Consider the following 26,571-nt stretch of genomic DNA (forward strand, 5'->3'; position numbering starts at 1 on the left):
TTTATATTTAACGGTATGTATTCAATATATTAAATAAATATTTTTAAAGTTGGGTTAAATATAAAAATATAATTTAAAAAATAAATAATATTTAAAATGATAAAAATATATAATCTATATAAATTTGAAATTTCTTTTCAAAAGTAAAATTAACATGTGTCATTTAAAAAATTAAATCGAATAATTGGCAATAAAATAAACTTTCATTTAGTACACAAGATGATCGTTCATTTTCAAATAAGGCCTATTCTCATCATTTACTTTTCCGTTTATTTTTAAACTGTGATTAATGAATTTAAAATTTGAAAACACAGTAAATAACTATGATATGAAATGTCATAATCTATGAGATTCAATGAATAAAAAAAATAATCCATGCGACTCAGCTTCGGGAGTCAATGAACGTTGTGGTTCCATATGAGAACGAAGTCATTTTTTTAATTATGTTATTCATACGAAATATTTATTGATTAATCTCTATTAAAAAATTTAATTAATTATTTTTAATAAGATTTTTTTCTATCAATAACATTTTTTTATACATAAAACTCGAATCAAAATTTTATTTAAAGAGATAAATTCATACTAACCACTTGGTTGGGAAGGAAGTCATTTACTGCTATACTTCAATGTGTCAATTCAAGGTGAGAAAACCATTTATTAGATTGGTCTTAAGTCATTTTCAAAGACTCATCCTAACTTGTTTCATTTTTATTGACTTCTCCCATTAGGATCTGCTTTGCAATGAGATTTGGAAAGTTTGATTTTGCATGAGATTCTAAGTTTAAATCTTATTATCAATACAGTACACATAAAGAACATCTTCATTGATTTCCAACATTTTTTTTATATTTTGATGGCAGTAATTTTGTTTTCCTTTTTTTTCACAAATTTCCAAAGAGTTTAAATAAATGAGCTTTATTTTCTGAAGACTACATATTTTCATAATATCTTCTAAATATTAAAAGAATAGATAAATATATTTAATATTTTAAAATGATTTTACTAACTATTATCTTTAAGATAATGATAAGGAATTGAAAAGAAAAATAAAAAATAAAATTTGAATTTAATATTACTAATAGTTCCTCCATTCCAAAACTTTTTTCCTTACAAATGCTAACTAATGTCTACAAGACTCCTGTTAAAGAATTAAAAGTAAGAATTTTATTAGAAAATATTATTTCTACACCCCTCTATAATTTTAATATATCTCCAACTTTATTTTTAATAGGCTCTTTTATTGTTGATTCCTTAAGTGTTCTAGAGACGCTAGTTGTCATGATCCTTATTTTTTTAAGGTTGTTGTATACAGATTAAAAAAACATTTGAGTAATATACACTAATATACCTTGACTGAAATATCTTTAATTAATCTCCTTTTAACTCACTTGAGTCACAAGCTGGCTTAACTCAGCTTGGCTAATTATTCATTGGAGATGTTTGGATTATTGATTATAAATTATGGTTTGAGTCCGCGAAAAGTATTTTTTTTCTCATTTTTATTCAAATTATGAGACATTTAAAACACAATCATAGTCTTTATCAAATATATGACTTATAGATGAAATTTAATTTGTACTTTTCAAACTAAAGTTACCCTGTTAAAACTCGGTTTGTATTTTTAACTAAACAGGCCCTTAGTCACTCAAGTCGAAGGACCATTTTGCGAAATGGAAAATTTTTCTGCTCCATGCATTCTTTTCTTGTGCGTATAACCATTCTGCTTTGTTCCATTGCATCCTATTCCTGTGTAATTTCCAATATAGAAGTAACAGAAATACTAGTCATCACTCATTTCATTTACTCTACTTTCACAAGTAATTTCATTAACCATTGGTCTACAATTAAAAAACAGAGATGTCCCCTTTCAATGGGACGCATCAATTAATTGCTTCAATTTCGACCAGAGGATGTATATTTGGTGGTTCACTTTCAATGAGACATTAGATTAAAAAAAATTCTCTTTGTATGATACTTTGGTATGACCTTTTTAGACAATCAAGAAAGAAATACAAAGAGAACATAGGAATCAGCAATATTCCACACACAAAAGAATACTTGCTTCAAATTTGTCGTATATTATGATGGTGACGAATCCATTGTTGAAAAAGCCAAAGGCTATTTTTTATTTTGATTTATAAGCTAAAAGTCTATTCTATTAGTGTTGCTATCTGAAGGACAGGCATGGGCATGTGGGGGATTAAATAAATCGCGTGATTGATTTAGCCTGTTTATAGGTCCTAACTCCTAAGGCTCAGTGTTTGGAGAATCATATCATATCCTCACTCCTAAGCAATCGGCAGATAGGGATGGATAAAAGCAGAAGGTAATTTGAGACTTGATATCTCTTTATTTTGAAGTGAATTTTAATAGTATATGTTCAAACGGATGTTGGTCAGTGTCAGGTTTGTAGTACATGCCCATTGCAACGTTAATCACGAGAGGCAATTAGAATGTTCCTACATCACACCATTAAAAAAAAAATCAGTTTATGGTTTGATTATTATTTTTTTACAATGTCAGTCTATGGTTTGATTGACTTTTAGTTTTTTTGTGGTTTTGAATTTTGATAATTTAAAGCAGTATGATTTGATTTTGAACACCCCAAACTCCATCTCACGTTTGCAAGTTGCCACCAAGTTAAGTCAGTGTAGCTAAACTCTACAATCTGCGATACAGGGAAGCTTTTACCTTCAATGTCATTATGTCAAGTGCCACAATGGAGCTTCGTTGCTGGTGACTTGTTGTACATTAATATGTTGTCACCTCCAACCTGAGATATCCCTTATTCCTTGCATCTTGCAGACATGCACAATGGTTGCATTTCTAACAACTAACAAAAAAACAAAACAATGGGTGTATTTCCTTCACTTTTTGTTTTCTTTGAAAGACACATTTCCTTCACTTGTAAAATCTCATTTTTACTTTTCTTTGCAACTACATTAACAAATAACGTTGGCATGTTCCATTGTTTATCTGATTTTGGATGATTGTGTACTGTTGGGTCATGGTGCGAAAGTAGCGTCAAGAGAGAGTAAAAAATACCTCCGCGAAATTGGATCTGAAAAAAAATTATTGATGAAAGAAATTTCCTTGGTCAATAGTAAATATTTCATTATACTTAATATTGATGAAAGAAATTTAAATATTGATTTTAAAATAATGAAAGTAATAATTTTATCTGAATGATTAATGATTTAAATATTGATTTTATTTGGTATAAAAGAAAGTAAAAACCTATTTGACTATCCCATATATCACAAAATGAAAAAAAACATAATTACATAAAAATGAATAAGTATATGATATATTATTTTATCGCCAACAATGAACTCAAATCAGTAGATAACTTTCTGTTGGATAGTAATGTTGTCTTTCATTATTATTTTAAAATAATGAAAGTAATAATTTTATCTGAATGATTAATGATTTAAATATTGATTTTATTTGGTATAAAAGAAAGTAAAAACCTATTTGACTATCCCATATATCACAAAATGAAAAAAAACATAATTACATAAAAATGAATAAGTATATGATATATTATTTTATCGCCAACAATGAACTCAAATCAGTAGATAACTTTCTGTTGGATAGTAATGTTGTCTTCGTAGAAAAATGTATTTTAAAGTGTATCTATTTGCTATATATATATATATATATATATATATATATATATATATATATATATGATTCATCAATATTTTAAAGCGTTATTATTATTTTATCAAGTCACATCACTTTTCTTACATTAAATTATTTTATTTTATTTTTGTTTATAATTTTTATTCTTTTAATATTTTTTTTAATTTTAATTTGATTCAATTTTATATATTATACCAAAATTGAAATATCTTTCTTTTTTAGACAAACATAATTTTAAGATTATAATAATTTAAATCAATCTTAATTTGAATTTTATTTTTAAACTTTAAATTTTGTCGCAACATATAAATCAAGATGATATGTCTTCATTTTAATACATTATTTTCATAATATTATATTAAATTTATAAAGTTTTATTTCTTTAATTTAGTCCTATTTGATAAATGAAATGTTTATTATTGAAAATAAAAATATTTGCTACTCTCTATATTTTTTATGAACTTTATTTAAATTTTAAAATTAATAATACGCTATGAACCATTAATTTTTTATTTAAATTTAAAATACATTTACAATACACGAAAACCTATTAACTTAATTTTCTTTATTGCTCATTTTTCTTTTATTAATTTTTTCCCAGATGATAATAGTATTATAATAAGGTTATGTGTGATAAAATTAGCTAAAAAACACTAGTTGGTAGTTGAAAATTGAAAAACTACTTTATTAAATTAGAAATATTTGATAAAATTAATCGTTAAAATAACTAAAAAATATAAAATTGACAGAAAAATAATAAGAAAAATTATTAAATATATCTAGGATAAAAATAAAATAAATATAAAAAAATAAAAGTTAAAGACTAATGTTTTAAAAAATGTTAATTGAAGTATCATGTCAAAATACGTCGGTTGTTTTTAAAAAATGTTTGTTTATCAAACAGAATGTTTCAATTACTAAAAAAATTAAAAATTAATTAAAATATTTTGTCAAGCATAAGTTAAATAATTTGTTTTCTTCTTTTATTACATCACACGTTATAGATGAGTGCTACTATGAAATGAGTTTTTATAATACATTACAATTAATAATTTTTTTCCTCTTTTATTACATCACACATTATGGATGTGTGCTATTATAAAATGAGTTTTTACATGAGATCACAATTAATAACCACTGCATTAATGGAATATATAAGATTGATTTGATAATAAATGATAAAAAAAAATGGAGGGAAAAGTATGGATTCAAATTTTCTAGTTAACAAAAAAAAATTAATAAAAATAATAATTGTTGTTGCAGGTGAATTGTGCTGCTCCGGCGGTGCCATGGAGGAGGTAGCTATATGCGTATTATTGGATGTCAGGAGTGAATTTATGTCACAGTTTCAACGATGGATGTGTGTGTGGTCCATTAATAATTTAGCTGCCCTGAAGCTTCAGTTCAGTTCATTGTATGGTGCGTAAAAATGACACAATAATTTGGTGCATGATGTGGTGCCTCTATATTTCGCTCTACATACTACGTTTTCTTCCTTCATCTTTCTTTTCCTGTTAGTTGATTGTTCATTTTGGACAGCGTTTTTCAATGTATTTATTAATTTGATTCTAAGGGGAAAATCTATATTTTAAATATAAATAAAAAATGACAATAAAAAGATAAAAAGTAACTAATATATTAAAAAAGATAAATAAAAAAATAGTTTTTTTGTTGAACAAAAATATACAAATGTGCTACGTGTTATGGGATCATAAATATTTTTCTTTTACCTTGGAAGGAGCGTTTCTGGATAGTAATAATTAATAAATATCATAAATATTTTAAAATATAAATTTTAAATTACTTTCGGGTTTATTCTTCTCCAACATAGCTTGTTGGGACTGGAAGTTAACTAATTTAAGTTTAAAAATAGTAAAAGTGATCTTTGTTTAATAAAAGTTTGTAAAACTACAAATAACTTTTTTATTTTTTTGCAATAGTTGAAAAACTGTGTTTCAATTTATATAAGTATGGAAAGAGAAATGTATATGCATGTGGCTTCATAGTGAAAAAAAATAAAAATAAAAGGTTAATTGCTTTAAGAGACCATGGCCACAGGCATCCGATAAACCGTATATATATAATGGTTACTGATTTTAATTATTTAAAGTGATTGAAGAACTAATTATCAAATGAAATGTTGATTTTCATTAGAGAATGATCTTAATGGAATTTATGATATTATATTTATTTTTTCATTTACATTTTTAATATAATAAATATTTTTCATAAATTTTTTCAAAGTAAATTGTTTAATTAAAAATTTGTAAGTTATGTGTGCTTTTAAAAGTAACAAAATATTTTTATATCATGTAAAAGTTAAACAATTTTTCATTTTAAAAAATCTTGTTTAATTAAACAATTTTATATAATTACAAATATCATGTATGATGAATTTGTTGATTGTTACATAAATTATCTAAGAAGTCATATTAATAGTGATTTTTGATTATTTTATAGTGTAATTTTTTTCTCATTGATAATCATAGTCATTAAACTCATCATTAAAACCTTACATTAGGTAAAAAAAAATTAATAAATATTTTTAAAATAATAGAAAATAAAATATAAAATTTATAATCTAAATATAAATTTTTTATCGATAAATATTAGTTTTCAATTATTAGTTTTGTTAAATTTGTTTAATCAGATTAAAAAAAATAATCTGATGTGTTTGATCAAGTTTATTATGTATTCTAAATTTTAACCAGTTAAAAAAGCAAGTTTATTAGACTATGATTAAACAAGCTTTTTTAATCAGTTAAATAAACTTAGAATTTTACTTAAAATGACATAATCAATCTAAATTTTAGTTTAATTAACTTAAGCAATAAAAACAAGATGGTGTGTTTGAACAATTTGTTGCGTCAGAAAATAACTGGAATATTGTATATATGCATGTATTATCCTTCCATTATTTCCTGTATCTGGTGCAGTAGCTGGCCATACGTACATAAATGAAGAAGAGTTGAGTGGCACGTAAGTGGTTGAAGGCGTTAACAGTGTTTCACCGGTGATGATTAAATACCCCTTCCCCTTCTAAATAAAGGCCATTTATAACCTCATTTTAAATTTTTATTTATATTTCTTATAATATTAATAATAAATAAAATTATAAATATATTAATAATAATATAATGTTAATTTTGTAATTTTTTTATCTATTTATTATTTTTTTATTTATATAAAATAATTGAAGAAGATAACAGAAAAATAATATTTTTTTCATATCCCTTGCCCTTGCCCCATATTAACTTATTCACTCACTCTCATTGTCTATATATATATATATATATATTGTTAGACACAGCTTAATTTGTGTCACAACTCATAAAGGAAAGCTTTGAGATTTGTTGGACATTTTAGAGTGGTGAGAGGATGGTGGGTGTTATTTCGTTGGTAACAGGAATGGCTGGTCCAAGTGGGTTTGGATCAGCTTCAACTGCAGAACAGGTTACTGAAGGAGTTGATGCCAGCAACCTCACTGCAATTATCACAGGTCAGTTTTCATTTGCAATTTCAGTATCCCTCTTTCAACATGTACAGATTAGTTTCATATATACAAGAATCATGGTATTATTCATCTTATTTCTTACACCTCATGTTATCAATCTGATTTCTTACGTGCATAGGAAACAATTTTTGTATTTTATCAATCTGATTTCTTACACCTTATTTTAGTCCGTCTTGTCTGTGTATGCGGAAGTTTTTGGTCTGAGACTCGTGGACCACCTGCAGCTCATTTTGAAGTGCAGGGTGTAATTGAAATTAGTGTACGTGTTGATCTCTTTCAGGTTTATTGTACAAAAATAACCACTTTGTTTGGTTAACATGGCGCGATATATAATTTTGAGGCAATCATGTTCTTAAATATTAGTCAGCACATAAGATCGATATAGTAGTATAAAATTCGTAATATTTATATATGAAAGAATAATTTATTTAATGATAAAATTCATGTTTAATTTCATCTGAAATTTTAAGTTAATAATATTTATGTTTAATAAAAAAAGTAGTCTCTAATCCAGTATTAAAAGTACTAGTAAGATGTTGAATTTTTGGACATGTGTAAAAAAATTGTTAGGAACGTTTACTTGTGTTTTAATTTTTTGTTTTCATTGTTTTAATTACAAAATTGTTACTTTATTTTTAATTTATCTTTTGCTTTTAAAGATTTAATTATATGAAAAATAGTAAAAATATTTTTTAAGAGATTTTTAGTTTCTGATTCCAAAAGTACCGTAAATTAAAAAAAAAATGCTTTGCTTTGAGATAAAATCTTATAAAAATAACCATTTCCTAACAATTACATGATGAACTCCTTTCAATCCTCATTAAAATAATCACTTTAGAAATTCTCTTAAAAATTTGATAAGAATAAACAATTATTTATTCAAAATAGAATAGATCAAATTAACATTTTATCCACAATCTTTTTTTCCCATGTACTAATTCTTTTATATGTTCCCTCCCTTTTTAATCTCTCTTTCTTTACATCACATTTGTAACTTTTACTTTTTATTTTATTTTTCCACCTCTCTCTTCTCTTCGTTTTACCCATCTCCCAAGTCCCACCACTCCTTACAGAGTGTAAGACAAACATTGATGAATAAAACATGGAAGAAACATAAAAATTGTCCCAGCAGCGCATTGAAGTGAATGAAACATTGTTTTATCTTTAGAAATTTTTCCCTATGACTTGGGCGAATGAAACAAAAGTAAAACATATATATAGTATTTCATTATATTATAGACATATAGGAGATTATATTTCTTATTAAATGACTCCTCGTGATTTTATATTTTTTTAATAATTTTTCACTAATAGTATTAATCGAGAATCTATTAACAAGAGTGTGTTTGTGAGTAATTAAACAAGAAACCAACATTAATTCACCAAAAACAATTATATTATAGACATAAAATTTAACTTATAGTTTTTAAATTAATAAAAAGCATTTAATAGAATATAAATATAGATATATGTAATATTTTAAGAGTCTTGTTAAAAAAAATCATTTCTATATTTTAGGTTAAATTAAAAAAAAAAGTAATAATTAAGATGTTATGCATGAATTTCAATTGTGTTATTTGAGACTCTGGGATTTCAATTGCAGGAATTAAGAACTTTAGTATCATTATATAATTTTAATCCGTAAGGTTAGTCTTTACTTAAATATCTAAGTTGACTCCAATTACTAAAACGTTTTAACTCTCTTTCATAATTTATATAAATACGTTATTAAGTATTCCAAGATAATTATTTTTATTAGGGGTAAAATTGCAATAACATGTTTTCAAAGCCAAACATCAAAATTTTATTAAAGATAAAACTAGAATAAAAATTTCATATCTTATTAAAAACTGAAAATGTCAATCAATTTTAATGGATGGTGTATGTTATATGTGGTGTGTGATGAAGTAACATTACAAAGTATCACCAAATGAATAAATCAATTGAAATAAGATTATTCCATCCGAGCTTTGATATATGCAACTAATTTGAATATTCAGAGAGGATTTTGCAACCAACACTAATCATATTCGGCTTGAAAATGAATTGTTTGTTCTAAATCACCACTATCTATGCATAAAATGCATTGCTTGTGTTAACATAGGATATTCTTCTGTTTTGCAAATTAAGCACTGAAAAAATGACGCAGGAGGAGCAAGTGGTATAGGATTGGAGACAGCACGAGTGTTGGCTCTTCGAAAGGTCCATGTCATCATTGCAGTACGAAACATGGTGTCTGCAAAAGAGGCTAAACAACAAATACTAGAGGAGAATGAGTCTGCACGAGTGGACATAATGAAGCTCGACCTTTGCTCAGTGAATTCTATTAGATCATTTGTGGACAACTTCATAGCTCTTGATCTTCCTCTCAACATTTTAATGTTTGTTTTCTCGTTTAATTACTCGCAAACCTATACATTCTCTATCAATACTATTTGTGAAGTTTTTTTGAAAAATATAAAATCATAAGAGTCATTTAATAAGAAGTAGAATCTAAAAAAAATATTGTTGTTTCCAATGAACTTCGGCCAATATAGAGAATATGTTCAAAAAAATATGTTAGAGAGTATCTTCATTTTTCTAATTTTTCAGTCCCCTACTTCTGTATCTCATTCTCAATTTTATGTTGAATTCATTAATTATATTTGAGTTAGTCATTCCAAATATGGATAATAGCATTGGCTTTTCATGTCAGAAACAATGCTGGAGTGATGTTCTGCCCATTCAAGCTCTCAGAGGATGGCATTGAGATGCAATTTGCAACAAACCATATTGGTAATGTCTCAGCATTCCTGCAATTGCATAACATTTTTTGCTTTATCCCTTGGTGGTATTGTCTTTTCTAATCTTTTTCACTTTTCAGGTCATTTCCACTTATCAAACCTACTTCTTGACAAAATGAAACAAACTGCAAAAGCCACTGGAATAGAGGGCAGGATCATAAATCTGTCATCAATTGCCCATAACTACACTTACAGAAAGGGGATTAGATTTAATAAGATCAATGAACGGAAAGGGTATTTTCACTTTGACTCCAATTGATTCTGCCCTGAATTTAGTGCTTCATGGCTGTGATTCTAATAAGTACAACTTAACAATTTTTTTTCTATTGATATAACTTTTCAGTTACGGTAACAAGAAGGCGTATGGACAGTCCAAGTTAGCAAACATATTACATACAAATGAGCTTTCTCGTCGCCTGCAGGTCATCTATCTAATGTTGTGCTTCTCTGACCTTATCCGTAAACCTGATTAGAAGATAATAATATGCAAACAAACAAAGAGATAATGCCATAAAGGAGTGCTAGCAACACAAAGCTTCTAACATATATTCTTCTATTAGTTAAAATTTATTGAAAATTACTAAATCATAGATGAATTCATTAAATAAGAAGTGAAACCCTCAATTTTGTGATTTCTAATGAATTTTAATTGATGGAATAATAAAAAATACGCCGTTATAGTATGTGTTGCTAACATTTTTTAATGTCACAATGTGTTTTTTAATGTCTTGTTTTTGTCACGAATTTCTTCCATCGATCATATTAATAAGAGAAACTACAGAAAGACCATTTCCTTTCTTGATGATACCATGGATTGGAAAATTGAGAATATTCTAATTGCCTAGTCGTTAAACATGTATTATTTTACTTTTTGGTTCTGACATTTGTGTACAGGAAGAGGGTGTGAACATTACAGCAAACTCAGTCCACCCAGGAGTGATAATGACTCCTCTTATGAGACACTCTTCTTACCTTATGCGTATGTTAATTCTTCTTAAACACAAAACGACACAAGTAGATGCAGTTTTTTTTCTTTTAATTACTTCTTTGTAACGCCATAATATGATTTCTTGCAGACTTCCTCAAGGTCTTTACCTTTTACATATGGAAGAACGTCCCCCAGGTATTTTCTTTCACTCCATCATTTTAGGATTCCACTATTTATATAGGTGCAAAATGTTACATTTGAAAGGGTTCAAAAGTCCAAATATGTTGTCACTAATCATTGCCTAATTAAAAAAAAAATCATAGGGAGCAGCCACGACATGTTATGTTGCTCTCCACCCAAGCGTGAAAGGTGTAACTGGGAAGTACTTTGTGGATTGCAATCAATGCAAACCAAGTTCACATGCCAAAAACAAACAGCTTGCAAAGAAACTCTGGGATTTCAGTAACGATTTGATCAAATCAATCTCAAAAGCTTGAGTGCAACTTGCAGCAAGGTGCTTTTCTCCTTATGGAAATTAAAAGCATCGTTGTGGTCACCAGTTTATAAAAACTAACTCGTTATGCAATAAGAAGCACGTTACAGTTGTAGTTATAATTATTTTTCGTTGTCTGAGGATGTTTCCAAACATTTCATTCCCCCACTGAACCCACCAGGTGTTTGTTGCATTTCTTTTCATCCAAACATTTATGTATCAAACATTTCATTTCATCCATAAGTTGTGGCTATAATCAAATACAATTATTAGCAATTTACTTGCTTATGTTTATACCATAATCCTTCTTGGTTAGTCCTCTAGTAGTGTTCATATCATGTTAGTAGTGTCGTGATAGAATTGGACGAACTGGAAACAATACCTCTCCTTCAGAGAATGACATGAAGGAGAGATCTTGAACACATGTTATAATAATATGTGTAATATACGAGATAAATGTCATTTTTATATAATTAAAATTTATATTAAATATTGTTAAACACATAATAATATATTATAGATTTTGAGGTTCTTGAACTTTCTTACAAAGACAAATGATCACATGTTTATAGAATCAACGAGTTTAGCTCAAACTCTTAGCCTTTGTTTACAAAAAAGGTCCACGTCAGATCGTGTTTAAGAGAAGCTCTTCCCAACCCAACTAGAAATTATCATATAATCTCGAACATTTATGTTCCTGCTCAATTTCCACTTGACACATAAAAATCTCGAGTGTGTCACGCAGAGATTGACCGATGTAATAATTTCTGTTCCCAGCGCCGCTAGAGGGTATGGAAATACCAATTACCGAGTTAATTTGCATCTGAAGGAGTTTGATCATGCTCCCACAAGCCCACAGCACGAACCACGCAAGCAGAAGCCGCTACAATCACCGCTGCAAAGACGGGTGGAACGATTAGATCAACCTTGGACCTCACGAACATATGAGCAGGGAAACACAGGATGTCACCTGGAACATCCAAGGGCATTCTAATGGACCCACCACTGCTGCACTTCTGAGAGAATTTAGAGGAAGGCGTTATGGCGGAGACAAACGCCACCTGCGGCGACATAGACGCCGCTGCCACCATCAACATTAGCAGCGTTATCCACGTGGCGGCATAGGTTAGTACAGGCCATGAGAGGTGCATACGGACCATGTTTGAGAACCAGAAAAAAGACATCTTGGGAAGCTCTATGAGGTAGTTGAAATCGTGGGTGTTTCGGGTGGGCAATTTGTCTTTATAAACAAGACAGGAATGCAGTGAAATTGGTGCTGAACTACCTAATCATGACAACTACTTTTTGAGGATGTTGGTGATTTTGGTATGGAAAAAATTGTAAGAGATGGACCCATGAGCATTGAAGTGGAGCATGACTTGAGAGAGTCTTATGATGAGGGTGCTGACCAAGTTCTGAGGTATATAATTAGCCATTAGGCCGTGCTTTATGGGTTCGGTTTAGTCTACACTTCAGACCGGAGAGTGACTTCCGCAAAACATTAAAAAATTTAAGAGTATTGCACACGTGGAAACATGGCAGTAGTTGGCAAAATAGTAGTTGTTAACAAAGGTCAAAAGGATTTTTCACATCATACCCGAGACATCCTCTCCAGGTTACATATATTGATCCGAAACAGATTTTAGAACCTACAAAAATGTGTCTGAATTTGGCTCATATGACATATTTCTAGGAATATTCTTCAGTGAATAACTATATATAGCCACGTGACAAATGAGCTTATAACTTATAATGCGTATTTGCTTTAGTATTGGCCATTGGGAATTCATGTTTATGAGAAATTCACGTAAAAAAAACAATGCAAAAGCAACTATTAATTGCTTCGCGGAACCACGTCCAACCAGAGCGGTAACAAATGTGTTACCAAACACACTGATTTGTCACAATTTGTACAAGCTCATTCAACTGACCGAAATTTCACCACAAAAATAAAGACATAGTCCAGAGTGGACGTGCTACACGCGAGAAAGACAGACTGAGATTGTATACAAAAAATCTACAGTTTAAGCAGTTTTAAATTCGCTGACTGGTGGAGGGTGATGATGTCTTCCCGACCTTCAGAGCAAGCAATAGGAAAATGCAGAATGAGAAGCAAAGGAGAGCAAGCATAATCACAAGCACGGCTTTGAACGAGACGAGCGGGGCGAAAAAGAACACGATAGCAATTGTAGCGCATTGCCATATTTTTAGCTGAGCAAAAGCCCCTTCCTGCACAAGAAAGCAACATAGACTTGGCATTAATTATAAAAGAAAAATTTAAATAAAAAAAAGTATCAGAGCTAATGGAAAAATAGGTGATTAGAGAAAAAAAAAAAAAAAAAAGCCAAGCAAAAAGCATGTGCAGTGTGAGAAGAATAACAGGGGGGTGTCTAAGTTGTGAATCAAATATGTGGTAATCAGTAGCTTAGAGACATGATGAACAAGCAAAATAACTCAAACAAAACAACAATGGAGAAGCAAAGTAAACATGTTAATAGGAGATCATTTGTATACCGTGTCATGCTTAAATAGTATTCCAATCAATGCATTAAGTTGTGTCATTAAAACTCCATCACCGATGCCCAATAAACCAGCCAAGAAGAGTATGTAAACAGTACCAAGCAATCCACTACTTATGCTGCATCAGGAGTGGCAAAGAAATAGGATTGATGAAATTGCATGGGGGAAATAAATTACATCAACTTCATTCAAGCAAAATTAATTACTACTTCTGACCTGAAATTTAGCAGAAGTAAGACTAATACGACTGCCTGAGCAAAAAGTCCAGCAGAAACTATTGTTGTAATAGATGTGAGACCAGAGGTGAGACGACCAGCAAGCAGAGAAAACTGAAATATTCATAGAAATTAAGAAAATAAAATAGATCCCATTAGAACTTATTTTGATGTGGCAAGGGGCTCTACATGTTAGACCACCCAAAAAATGTAGAACATGGCAGTTTCCACTGTCTAGATATTGGTATCAAGACATTTCAAAATATAAATAACTAAATAAATAAAAGAGGAAATAAGAAACAGATGCTCGTTAGCATGTTACTACTACAATGAAAGGTAATTTTAAAAAACCACCAATGCAAGGAAATATAACTCTGCATTCCTGTACTTACTATTCCATCAAAAGCCCCGTATGCTGCCATTGAACTACCCACACCAGAAATACCAATTGCAGGAGTTACAACATACTTGGTAAATTCAGCCCTATACAAAAGTATTTCGTTAACAAACAAGATATAAAGTGAATAGAAGGACATCATAAATCATAGAACCATTATTGAAAGACCACAAGGATGAATGCCTTATAATTCATAAGAAATTACCACACAAATGCTTGTTGTAGACCTGAATATGCAATAAGGGGTATGATCAACAACATCTTTACATCAGACAACGCACTGGCAAGTGATTTAGATAGAGACTTCAAGGATGCACATGCGCCAGCATCTGCACCTGAAAGCTCTTGTTGTCCCTTGCTATTAGCACCCCGTTTGCGCAAGAAGCACATTAGTATTGCACCAAAGGTCATAATGAAAAGGAATACAATAAACAATAAAGTTGTGCCCTTGGTACTTCCCTCCTGCAGTGATGAGAAACAAAATTAAATCCTGAGAATATGTAGAACATTTAAAATAGAACTCAAAACTTGTTAGCATGTGAGATGAGCCTTTATTGTTGAAGACTTAAAGGGTACAAGGAAATCCGAGCTCATATTTAAAATTCCTTGGAATTTTTTTGCATATTAAACAAATAAACATCTTTTCATATATTAATCAAACATAAAAAAAGGAAATTGAAAAGAAAGCATGGAAATGCTAAATTACAGTGTCAACACCATGAACCTTCTTGGCAAACGATTACAACTGCTTAGTTTTAAAATCAAAACAAGCCTATATTAGATAAAGAGGAGTGCTAGTAACACACTCTCTTCTATTGGTCAAAATTCATGTGGTCTCACTAGTTTGGGAATGAGACACACCAAATAGGAAAGAGTGTTAAAAAGTGTGCTCTACTAGCATTTCTCATTGATAAATAGAGGTCTATCACAAGTTAAGAACTTCTTTAACAGAAAAGTTAATTCTATTTCGATTCAACAATTTGGACCTAGGGTTCCATCAATTGTAAAGTTAGTTGAATTTTTTTCTTTTTTCTGAAGAGTCACAAGTGGCAATTCTTCATTTTTAGTAGCTAACAAGGTAGGGATAAGCATGGGCAATATCATGAACTGATATTTAAAACAAACAGATTAAAAGAAAAAATTGTAAAATGTGAAAGACTGACCACCACATACCTGTTGATTATCACTCAGTAGAGCAAATGTAATAAGATTTCCAATAAACTGCAAAAACAGGTATTTCTCAATCAACTTCATATTGTAAAAGAATTTTATTTCAAAAACAACAAAGTGATCAATCCTCAGTTAAAAATAATATGATCACCTGGTGGAGTGCATACACAGCCCAGAATTCCCCATTAAAGTCACCAATTACTGCACCTTCATGCAAGTTGTTATCTGTAGAATGGCTGCGTGCAGCAGAAGTGAGATATGTTCCCTGACAGATCAAACTACAATTAGTAAAGATGCAGGTGACTAATGACAATTTGAAGGAGCTATAAAACCTTGGCATGTTACATGTACCTCTCCAACCCATATTATGGAAGCACAAAACCCAAGATACACAGAAGCAGGAACCAATGTATACCTGCAAGAAGAATTGCTCAATGGTCAAGGATATGCATAATAAATTAGTATTATGAAAGCATACATGGTCATAAAAACAGAATGGAACTCGGATACAAGAGCAGATCTATGAACACGAACATGTATGAGCAACAACCATAAATGATGATCAACCTTAAAAGAAAAGGTTTAAGGTAGATTTTGGTTCCCAACTTCACATAGTTGTCAATCATTTGAATTTTTATCCCTTAGGGACTTAATAAGTTAAAATATAGGAACCAATCGATTATGCAAAATAATGATCATTTAATGTTTTTAAGAATGAAAAATATAGGGACTAAAGTTCATGAGTGCCAGAATACAACTAAGTACAGCATATGGGTCAGATGTTGAGAGTTAAGTTTACTCTCCATAAATAAAACAAAAGTGTCAGCATATGTTGCACCCCGTAATATGTATACTCCTGACTTCAACGAACTAATCTTATGCTACTCTCAAAACTCAATAACAACTCCACACAGACCACAACAACTTAAAAATGCTGTTTTTTTTGCTGCTCTGCAGCTTATTTAATAAGATGCTATTTACGAATCACTCCTTGATAACTTGGTTTTCCTTTTCTCATGATACTTATTGAGAAAAATCCAAGTCTCACATCGACTAAAGATAGTGTCAAGATAAAGTATATAAGTGCGGGGGCTAGATATAAGGTGGGTTTAGTGGTAAAGGGTGAAGGAAGGGAGGGATAGGTCGTGGGTTTGAATTCCCCCGCATGAATTTGATCCTTACATTTCTACAAGTCAGAGAAATTGGTCCCTCTCCTCACAATGTATGCATTGTTTGTTGACGTGGCCAGTCACATGGCATCTGGGACCAAAACAAACTAGATTTAAAAAATGCAAGGACTAAATTTATCGATTTTAAAATACAGAGGGTGTGTTTTTGGATTGGTGGTGAGTTGAAGTCACCATGAATTTTAGAGGCTAACAAACAGATAAAATCATGATGAGTTCAACACAAAAGCAACTAGGAGTTCAACTCACCACCAATCCAAACACACTAGGAGTCTAAAACTAAGTTTGATCAAATCTTCAAGAACCAAAAGCACACTTAATCCATATTAAACCCATCATATATAGTACTTATGTTTTTGCCAACAGCAAAGTATGTGAAAATTAAAAACCAAGATAGATGCATACATAGATAGACAGACAGATAATAATTACCAATTTGGTTTCAAGTTGGCAGCGACATAAAGCACATATCCAGTAGTCCCAATAAGCAAAGCGTTCTTGGAGCCGAGAACTCGCACCACCAAAGAAGCAACCACGGAGAAGAATGTGAAAGACAAATACAAGATCCCGAGTGTGGTGGTACCCAAGTCATCCTCCTGAAGTCAAATTCAATTAAACATAGGAGATATAAGATTGGCCTAGTGGTTGGGGAAAGATGAAGGGAGAAGAGATCGTCGGGTGAAATTTCTAACAAAACTAACATTTGCAGATAAAAAAAATTAAAAAATCAATGAAGCATTAAAGAGTCAACAGAACCGAGACCGTAACTCTAATGAGAGAGAGAGAGAGAGAGAGACTGACAGTGTTGAGAGTGCTCTGCAAATTCTGAGCGGCACCGAAGGCGAGAAAGACCAAGAGAAAGGCCAAGCTCAGGATGTGAATATCCGTGGAGTGGTGGCTCTTGCGAGCTTCGATGGCCGAATTATCATCGGGCACAAGTGGCGTTTCTTCGTCCCCAGCAGGTAGTGTAGACGCCATTGCCATTGATTGAAACTCTTGTAGTTCTCGATTGCAAGATGGTTGGCTATTAATATTTCTAAATTTGCTTTCGTCAAACGTCATCAGAGCGTCAACGTCCAAACACAAAAGTTATTTCATTATTTGCCGGCCCCAACTTTGCACACTACAAGACGTATCTAAAAGATTAAAATACCGATTGTTTGCTGACTTCTAATCCCTCGCCGTTTGGGATCCCAGAATTATAGATACTGTCCTAAGATTCCTCTTTCCATTCATTCATTACATCAAGAAAATACTAAATAAATAATAGTTTTCCCCGTCTTTATTCACCTCCACATAAAAACACTTAAAAATTCCAGTTTGAAGGTGTAACAGTTTGGCTGACAGGCTAATTTTATCATTTAGCTCGACATTGAAATTATGGGGGTTTTCTTAATTCCGTAAGTTGGGTAACTTTGACTTACTAGATACCTATATCCATAGTTTTCACTTCTTATATTTTAAGAGTGAATTTGAGGGAAGAAATTTAAAATTTTGAAAAATTTTAAACGGTTCAACTAAAATTTTTGTGTGTGAATAAAAAAAATTAAAATTATGAGTGTAAAAAATAATACGAATATTTTGGAATATTCTTATGTAAAGATAAGAATTTCAATTTTTCACTCTCCAAAAGGAAAATAAAATTTCACATTTTTAATTTTTAAAAATTATGTTTTAAAATTTTAAAAATTTAAATTCTTTATAAAAAACATTCAAACAATAAATTTTAGATTAAAAAAATTTAAATTCTCTGATAAATTACTTTCTCAGTTAAAATTTTTTATCCAAACACATTCTAAAAAAAAATTATTCAAGACAAGAGAAGAGAAAGAAAGATGTGGGAGAAAGCAGACTGAAACAAGTTTTTTTTTCTCATTTACCCAAATTTTGTAGTAAAACAATAAAAAATGAAGGTACTTATGTTTTAGAAAAGAGAAATCGAATAGTTAGATGCAACCAACCATGAGAAATCCAATAAATGATAGTAGCATTCTAGACAAAAATAAATTAGGTTATTCGCATACTTAATATCATAATTCCAAAATAAATTATGCAGTTCTCTTTAATGTGTAAATATTGAAGAGATATGAACCTTGTGGATTTAGATTGCATATTATGAAATTTGAAGAACCAGTTTTTAAAAATAAAAAAATAGAACAAATACGATTACCACTGGAGAGTAAGGTAACAACCATTCTTCCAAAGAATTACACGAAGACAAATTATCAGTCTATTACAATTAGATGCCTATTTAACCTACTAAGTGAGTCACACCTACCAACTAGGTGAGTCCCACATTTTAGTGAATTCTATTTTTCCACCCACAGAGAGAATACGTGAATATGCGGGATCTAGATCCTATGCATCAGAATCCTCTTCGGCCTATCTATCCTCGATTTATCTTTTTTTTTTTGTCAGCATCCTCGATTTATCTTAGCATTTTCTCCTCAATTTCTCCTGCTCTTTCCATTGTTTCTCTCCTTGAACTGAAGGAGATCTAATCTAAATTCCGAACATACGTGCATATACAAGAAATTAGAGGAAGCAAAAGGTTTCCAATTGCAAATAAAGTATACAAAACCACATACTAATGATACCCTTCATTTTCTACGACAATATCAACAAGTAGAAAAATAGGTCGAATGTACTCGTCTAATTGAAACTTCGATTACCATATGCAATCCATTCAATCAAATTTTGTTTTGGCATGTTCCCCAATCAAATAGAGGACTTCGTAAGTATTAATAAGATAATAAATTTAAGAACTCGGTATCAAAAATAATTCTAGAACGTAAACTGGGAAGAGTACCAAGAGAACTCCCAAAAAGCTGCCAGCAATAAAACAGAGCACAAAATGTTCAACGGGCATTCCTGGAAGATGTCCAAGTAGAAGATGACCTTGAACCTCCACCAGAACCAAATGCACTTTTCCGATCATCACCACGCCACCTGTCACCACCATCTGGCCTGCTGCTACTGTTCCAACGGTCTGTCTCTGGAGGAGGCGCAGCTCCTGTGCTTTCAGTTCTCTGTCGCCTGAACTTAGGGACATATTTCCCTGGTGTTGGAGCTGCGGCGGCAGCTGCAGCTGCAGCAGGAGCAGCAGATCCCGATTCCAATGGACGGGCAGGAGGAGCTGGTTCAGCAGCAGCTCTACCCAACAATGCTTCTCTCCTTTGTTTCTCTTTTTCTTCAAGTTCCCTTTCTCTCTGCCTCTGCTTTTCAGCTATCTCCTCCAATTTCCGCAAGCGTTCCTCTTCTTCCTTCTTTTTCCTTTCAGCATCTGAAGTTCAAAGAAACCACAAGTTGGATAAATACACAAGATAAGCTATTACTACATTGTGTGTAAAAGATGGTATAATCATTCCACAGTGCATTATGAATTTTGGAATGAAAAATTAAATACAAAAGGTGAAAGTGAAAAAAAAAAATATGGCAATCTTAGTAAAATTTAAAAAAAGTTAGCATTGAGATAATATTCCTCAACAGACGAAGTAAAAATAATTACCTTCACGTTTCCGAGCTTCCTCCTCCTCATGCAATTTTTGTTGTCTCTCTTCTTCTAACTTGAGATAATACTTCAACTTCCTCATTTTTTCCCTCTCCTGTCTCCTGGACTGTAAAATCCTAGAGATTCGCTCTTCCCGTTCTCTTCTCAATCTGTTAAACTCTGCTTGGCGGTGACTAACCACCCTTGCTTGATATATCTCCTGCATAGTCAATCACAAGAAAAGATATCAGCCAAAGTGCAAGGCAAGAACCCATTTTTATTGGGTGAATTAAATTAAATAATAATTGATAGTTCCACTAATTTGATGTCCAATGACAATTTTTCATAGTCAAGAAAAGGTCTTCACACATCATAGCCTGTAATGTCCTCCAAAAAAAAGTTTGCAATAAATAAAAGGATAGAAAACACATTTTGCCTACGATAATGGCCAAGAAACAGACAAGAAGCAAAAAAGTTGTTGAAAATAACCTTATTGCCCATCATGCGAACAAGCCTCTCCTTCTCCTTGAGATCTCCCTCGTGCCTCTGTTTGCTCAGTTCAACCTCTTGCTGCATCAAATCATGGTCTGACCCAGTTAGCACAACACACAAATTGGTTCAAATGGAGAGTTGTGGGAGTTGAATATAAAGGCACAACATAATCGGGTGAGAAATATGTAACAACATGATTACTTCAGAGAAAAAATAAATGAAAAGGCCAATATCCAAGTTACACAAGCAAAAATGCAACTGCAGCAAACAAACGTGGATTCGATGTGTACCTGCTGCTCACGATCATGAAGAAGTCTCTCTTCCACTAGACGCTGTTGATATGCAGCTTCAATCAGGGGAGCAGCCTCTTCTCTTTTTGCTCTTTCCAAATGATCCATGGTTTTTGCTAACTTCTGCAGTTTCTTTTCCATTTCCTGTCTTTCCCGGAGTTGTTCAGTCAAAGTCAACTCCATCAATGTCTGCTTGGTGATTTTGTCCTACAGTCATAGGGTATATAGTCGGCATCTACAGACCCAACAAATCAGAAGTTTAACGAAAGGAAGACTTCAACTTACCCCCTCTATGATTGGTTTCTTTCCCTTCTTTTTAATACGCTTTTCAGCTTCCTGGAGTAATGCTTGTGCTTCTTCATTTTCTCTCTCCTCTATCTCCCTGAGGATCCTCTGATTTTTCCTCTGCTCAAACTCAGTGGCAAGCCTTCTTTGTTCCGCTTCTTCAGTTATTTTCAGCAGTCTTAGCCTCTTCGACTCCTCCTCCCGTTCCTTCAAATATATATTAAAGGAAAAGTTTAATCAGTTTTCAAAAATCAAGACCTCATAATATACAACATTAATAGAAAGTGGATGCTTAGATTAATTTATTTTGGAGAAATAAAAAAAAATTTAAGAGCTTCCCAAGAGAGCTATAAAAATTTATTATTGCTGAAAAATAAGCAGGAAGAAGAAAAAATGTTAGTAATCATAAAAATATACCATTTCAAGAAGCTGTCGTTCTTGTTCTTCTTTCCTTTTCTCAATAATTGATTTTCGAGCAAGAAGCCTCTTGTGTTCTTTGGCCACAACCTCTGTCAAAGAGGGAAGTAAAGCTCCAAGTTTTGATGATCTCCTATCAGGAGGATAAATCATCTGTCTTGCTTTATTTAATTGTTCAGCAAAATTGGCCAAGTGATCCCTTAAGCCATCAGACTCAAGACTCTGCATTAAAAATCAATCAGACAATTGCCATAAAAACAACTGATAAATTAAGAAACAGTGCTGGGTGCTTACATTTAAAACTTCATTATTAACAACTGATGCAAGACATTTTTGTTAACAAAAGCATTCATTATTTTTATATTACATTTGTATAACGATACTGCAGAAAAACAATAACAATAGATTAACAAATTCATGTATTCTGAGGATAACATAACATGCCAGAAATTTTATCTGTAAAGTTATTTAGATTAACTTCAAACAAACAATAAAAAACCATGCCCACTGCCCCATTAAAACCACACCAGAATGAACAAAACCATACCTTTTTGCAAAAAATCACAGCATTTTTCATGTGGTCAACTCTCATCGATACAAACTTCTGCTTAACAGCATCTACCGAAACCTTTTCCACTTGAGAGAAATCAAAGAAGGGGATCATCCCCGATAAGGTTTCAATCTTCATAGATTGGTACACATTAGACACCTAGAAGACCAAGGGGGAACACGTTAGAATGCATTGTCTTTGCAGAACAGAAGGAACAATACATTTACTTTACCCCCCAAAAAAAGCAAAAGAGGAAAATGCACCTGCTGCAGCAACCTCATGGTAGCCAGTCTTTCAAGTGCTGGAACATACTGAGCTAATTGCACCTCTGGAACAGATGATGCAGTAGAAAGCTTACCCCCTAACTTAGAGATTTTAGTTATTAAGGGCAGCGCTTTTAATGCAAGATCAGAGGGATAAAACTCATGTTCCAAAAGATGGTAAATGTCCTTCACTTCCTGAGTCACACAAGACATCACACCCTTGGATGCCTGTGATGAACCAACAGAAAAGAAACTTTAGACTGAGTCTACCAGCATCATTTTGAAAAGATTGCATTTAACTTGACGATAGTCATGGTAATCCAGAGTTCACCAAACCTCCAATTGAAGGCAAAATGAAATTGAACAAAAAAAGATATATGACAAATCAAAACAAGAGTTTTAACATCTAGTCAAATTAATTAAATCATGATTACTAAAGCAGTTACGGAGAATCCTAATAAATAAACATCATCATCATCAGTCTACAATGGAAAAAGTGTTAACTGGTAAGAATAAGATCCTTACACATGGAATATTGAGATAACAATACATTGTTCAGAAATTGTTATAAGTCTTGCTATGTTACTACTGTGTATCAAGCTGCACTAGTACTATAGTAGTTGTACTATACTACATAGAATATTAGCATAAATAGTGTTAGTTTAGTATTTTCTGCCACAAGTACCATCCAATTAATAATATTTTATATCTTTGGCTTTTTTCATCTAATCCGCGTAATCACATTTCTCAACAGCCATAACTCACAACAGTGCAGGAATATTGAGATTAAAATAATAACTATACAGCAAATGTTTACAGGCAACAGGTGAAACACAAAGATAAATGACTGTGATGTGTGCAAAATATATCTCAAACCAGCTACAACAAATAAGAGAGAGGGAGAGAGAAATTTATAATTTGGCACATTCAAGCAATAAGTTGAAGAACTTCAAAACTTACCAAAAACATCAAATATGAATAAAAACTAAACATATTACACAAAAAAAAGTTATTCAGAAAAGTTAGAATCCCAATTCCCATGTTAACTGCAACCCGCTTCACAAAGCACTCACACAGTAATATGATAAATACAATGGAAACTACAAAAGTATCTATCAAGATCTTATTCTAACTCAAAGGAAAAAGTGTGAATCTAAAATAGTGTGAACAATTATAGAAACAATGAATGCAGATAAGAAACTTTAAAAAAAATTAAAGAGAATAGCTTACCAGTTCAGCAAGAAGTGATGACCTTGATAGCTGGGGACAAACAAAAAGGAAACAGAAGCAAATAGTAAGATTCACAAAACAGAAATCTCTATGCTGCCTTAAGAGTACAATTGGGACAAAGAAAAATACCATTTCTCTGCTTTCAGGTTTAGTTTCAAGATTAAAGCCAATGAGATTAGCCATTCTCAAATTTCTCTCTTTTTCATGCTCCAGTTCCAAATGAGATGCACCGTGGGTGTGATCATGAGGAGGCACTGAAAGTGCAGCCAGAACAACAGATGAAGCTATTAATTGCAAATCTTTCTGACTCAGATTCTTATTGAAGCTTTTTTGCAATAAAAAGAGCTTGAACCATGCATATGCATGATACAGATGACTCGATGATATCCAAAATATTTCTGTCAGCTTCACATAATAAACAACCATCAAGGATGGCTTGGGTGTTTTCTTGACTAAGCACATCAGTCCATGTATATCCTCCACTGATCTGAAGGCTTCCTGCATTCAGAAACAAATTGTCAGGTTGTATTGCGAAAAATTCGGTGCATAAAAGAATTAACAAAACAAAAATGTAATAATACATGCACAAACAAAAATGAGAAATGGGCAACCTGCCAGAGTCCAAGTTCAGTAGCAATTTTCAGCTGCTCAAATCTTGTATCAAGATACAGTTGCAAGCTTTCAGGAGCTGAAAGATCAGGTCGGTCTCGTTGGTCACGATATTTATTAAGATTAGCCAAATGATTTCTAATGATTTCGCACAGTCTGCGGAACTCTGTTGTCCGCTTATATTGCTTACAGAACTGGAAAGCTCGATGAGCTGTCATCTGCACATGGCATTAGAGTCTATTAAAAGCTCAAGATTACAAGTAGTATGCATCCTTAAATTATCATGTTACAAAGAAGCATATAACAGTTGAAATTGAAAAAAAAAATAAAAAATAGGTAGAATAAGATAAGAACAAGCATAATTCTGTACATTAAGCAAATACATATGAATCATGTATAGCATCAAGAAGTTGTACAAGAACATAAGAAGAAAGATTACAGCATATAAGGCTTCTAGCTTTGAGTTGTTCCTCAATATTTCCAGCACTGTCCTATAAGTTTCCCAAAGAAACTTAAACCATGGGGTCACAGTCTCCCGATCAGATCTGTCTTTTCCTTTCTCGCCACTGACATAGCTCAACATCAGGTCCTCTGGCCTTTTATCGGCCTCTAAATCATCAACATCAAGGGCTTCTTCTAGTGCCTGCGCCTGGCTACGGGCTTGTTCAGCTTTCTCGGTAGAAAGCTGCATAAAATGCTTTATGACCTCCTCCAGTGAACTAACGTTCACTTGTTGACATATAATTCTATACTGAATAAGACCATCTTTTGCAAAACGGCCTTTTCGCATGTCGACGCAAAGCTCCACATACTTGAACATAATCCTTTCAAGTGTCTTCTGCCACGCTCTGTATCGCTTTGAGGTGATGAGATCATGGAGAGTCTGCAAAGCATCCTGCTTCTGCCCAACATTGATTAATTCTGCATATTGAAATTGTTACACAGATTCATTCAATTGCATCAGCATACATATAAAAGACTGGATTCACGCTTTTCAAACAAAAGGTTAAGAAAAAGCATAAATCACAAATGGATAATAATCATTCTCTTGAACTTACCTTCCGCCCTTTTCAGAGCATTCTCAGGCTTCAAGAACGACGTCATATTGAAAACTCACGGGATTCAGACTCCCCTGTTCAAGTACAAATAAAAATTCAACGAAATTTCAGCCCGACACAACAATGGAACACGACATCTTATGTTTACGCAAGGTCCACAGTTGAGGGATTGGAATCAAGACAAAAACAGAGGAATCGAGTGAAAATGTATGCGTCCGCATAGCTGAGCTAAACTAACCTTTAATAACAAAGAGAAAGACAGATACACAAGGTTGATGATTAAATCAGCGTAAACAGGAAGCGAAATAATGAATTGAGCATCACGAAACCTAAAACAAGTATCACAGGTGTAGAACAAAATAGAAGAAACAAAGACTCACGATTATCGGGATCTGGTAAATAGAAAAAGTGTAGGGCGGTTTAATCGTGCGCAACCACAACTGCCCCTGGAGAAAGTGTGGCGTACAGCGCTAGGGTTTTGAAGCAAAAGATAACAAGGATATAGACAGCGATAGAGATAGAAAGGAATGAGAAAAAGAAGAGAGAAGCGAACCTTAGAAAGGAAGAGAAGCGTTGGGAATGGCCGCACTTGTTCGAGTGGCGCTGTGGTTACCCTAGAAGACGATGGGAGCACAAGCGAGACTAGAGTTTGTTTCGAGTGCCTATTCTAAAATCTAAATCTGTGGACCTATAATATACTGGGTTGGGCCGATCTCAGTCCACTCTTGGGGTATTGCTATTAGCAATTCAAAGTTTGCTATTGGTAGTGGGAATAGTAGTCCCCTTACTCTTATTTTGTGCGGCCTTTTTGTTTTTGAGTTCTCGTATGATCCGACCCATATCAAAAGAGAATGGTCAAATGATAATTAAAAAAAAAAAGTTTAAATACTTTTTTCATCAATGTATTTTGGAATTTTTATATTTTCATCATTTAAAAAAATTTATTTTATTCCTTACAAAATATATTTATTTTATTTTCCATCCTTAAAAAATTTAAATATCTTTTTTCATTATTCAAAACACATTATTTAC

General features: G+C 32.1%; 4 protein-coding genes across 9 annotated transcripts; 1 reads left to right on the top strand and 3 right to left on the bottom strand.

The window, feature by feature from the left end:
* Positions 1-6,956: 6,956 nt before the first annotated feature.
* Positions 6,957-11,642, top strand: LOC100801849 (short-chain dehydrogenase TIC 32 B, chloroplastic). Its single transcript, XM_003521289.5, has 8 exons — positions 6,957-7,147; positions 9,312-9,543; positions 9,858-9,937; positions 10,026-10,179; positions 10,289-10,367; positions 10,840-10,924; positions 11,022-11,068; positions 11,197-11,642. Exons 1-8 carry the CDS (start codon positions 7,027-7,029, stop codon positions 11,368-11,370), a joined length of 972 nt encoding a protein of 323 aa, XP_003521337.1. The 5' UTR covers positions 6,957-7,026; the 3' UTR covers positions 11,371-11,642.
* A 216-nt stretch (positions 11,643-11,858) lies between these two features.
* Positions 11,859-13,025, bottom strand: LOC100803265 (uncharacterized). Of its 2 annotated transcripts, XM_014773848.3 has the most exons (2): positions 12,337-13,025; positions 11,859-12,261 (listed from the first exon to the last, which is right to left on the bottom strand). In XM_014773848.3, exons 1-2 carry the CDS (start codon positions 12,548-12,550, stop codon positions 12,179-12,181), a joined length of 297 nt encoding a protein of 98 aa, XP_014629334.1. In that variant the 5' UTR covers positions 12,551-13,025; the 3' UTR covers positions 11,859-12,178. The 2 variants fall into 2 exon arrangements, with proteins under 2 accessions (XP_014629334.1, XP_006576983.1); XM_006576920.3 differs by having other exon boundaries at positions 11,859-13,025.
* A 149-nt stretch (positions 13,026-13,174) lies between these two features.
* LOC100802740 (UNC93-like protein 3) lies at positions 13,175-18,171 on the bottom strand. Its single transcript, XM_003521291.4, has 10 exons — positions 17,657-18,171; positions 17,288-17,451; positions 16,020-16,083; positions 15,820-15,933; positions 15,672-15,719; positions 14,704-14,960; positions 14,494-14,584; positions 14,103-14,215; positions 13,881-14,004; positions 13,175-13,595 (listed from the first exon to the last, which is right to left on the bottom strand). The coding sequence occupies exons 1-10, from the start codon at positions 17,915-17,917 to the stop codon at positions 13,401-13,403; spliced, it is 1,431 nt and encodes a 476-aa protein (XP_003521339.1). The 5' UTR covers positions 17,918-18,171; the 3' UTR covers positions 13,175-13,400.
* A 1,329-nt stretch (positions 18,172-19,500) lies between these two features.
* Positions 19,501-26,327, bottom strand: LOC100803796 (eukaryotic translation initiation factor 3 subunit A). 5 transcript variants are annotated; one of them, XM_006576921.4, is made up of 15 exons: positions 26,093-26,198; positions 25,920-26,009; positions 25,540-25,613; positions 24,921-25,402; positions 24,484-24,699; positions 24,002-24,370; positions 23,873-23,902; positions 22,643-22,870; positions 22,377-22,538; positions 21,830-22,051; positions 21,413-21,619; positions 21,128-21,334; positions 20,835-20,915; positions 20,364-20,565; positions 19,501-20,138 (listed from the first exon to the last, which is right to left on the bottom strand). In XM_006576921.4, the coding sequence occupies exons 3-15, from the start codon at positions 25,583-25,585 to the stop codon at positions 19,714-19,716; spliced, it is 2,877 nt and encodes a 958-aa protein (XP_006576984.1). In that variant the 5' UTR covers positions 25,586-25,613; positions 25,920-26,009; positions 26,093-26,198; the 3' UTR covers positions 19,501-19,713. The 5 variants fall into 5 exon arrangements, with proteins under 5 accessions (XP_006576984.1, XP_040870042.1, XP_014629335.1 ...); XM_041014108.1 differs by lacking the exon at positions 25,920-26,009 and adding an exon at positions 25,778-25,868 and having other exon boundaries at positions 26,093-26,178; XM_014773849.3 differs by having other exon boundaries at positions 25,920-25,985; positions 26,093-26,178.
* Positions 26,328-26,571: the final 244 nt, after the last annotated feature.

The sequence above is a fragment of the Glycine max genome, chromosome 3 (assembly GCF_000004515.6).
Source record: "Glycine max cultivar Williams 82 chromosome 3, Glycine_max_v4.0, whole genome shotgun sequence".
In the NCBI taxonomy this organism is placed as follows: Eukaryota; Viridiplantae; Streptophyta; class Magnoliopsida; order Fabales; family Fabaceae; genus Glycine; species Glycine max.

Excerpts from the sequence above, each read along its gene's own strand:
- LOC100801849 (XM_003521289.5), top strand. The coding sequence starts at position 7,027 with ATGGTGGGTGTTATTTCGTTGGTAACAGGAATGGCTGGTCCAAGTGGG. Across the intron at positions 9,544-9,857 it reads CTTCCTCTCAACATTTTAAT|AAACAATGCTGGAGTGATGT; the intron begins GTTTGTTTTCTC and ends TTTTCATGTCAG. Across the intron at positions 9,938-10,025 it reads ATTTGCAACAAACCATATTG|GTCATTTCCACTTATCAAAC; the intron begins GTAATGTCTCAG and ends TTCACTTTTCAG.
- LOC100803265 (XM_006576920.3), bottom strand. The coding sequence starts at position 12,550 with ATGTCTTTTTTCTGGTTCTCAAACATGGTCCGTATGCACCTCTCATGG.
- LOC100802740 (XM_003521291.4), bottom strand. The coding sequence starts at position 17,917 with ATGACGTTTGACGAAAGCAAATTTAGAAATATTAATAGCCAACCATCT. Across the intron at positions 15,934-16,019 it reads CCATAATATGGGTTGGAGAG|GGAACATATCTCACTTCTGC; the intron begins GTACATGTAACA and ends TTGATCTGTCAG. Across the intron at positions 14,005-14,102 it reads TTACTTCTGCTAAATTTCAG|CATAAGTAGTGGATTGCTTG; the intron begins GTCAGAAGTAGT and ends CTCCTGATGCAG.
- LOC100803796 (XM_041014107.1), bottom strand. The coding sequence starts at position 25,585 with ATGACGTCGTTCTTGAAGCCTGAGAATGCTCTGAAAAGGGCGGAAG. Across the intron at positions 22,871-23,872 it reads CATCACTTCTTGCTGAACTG|GCATCCAAGGGTGTGATGTC; the intron begins GTAAGCTATTCT and ends GGTTCATCACAG. Across the intron at positions 22,052-22,376 it reads CTGTGATTTTTTGCAAAAAG|AGTCTTGAGTCTGATGGCTT; the intron begins GTATGGTTTTGT and ends TTTTTAATGCAG.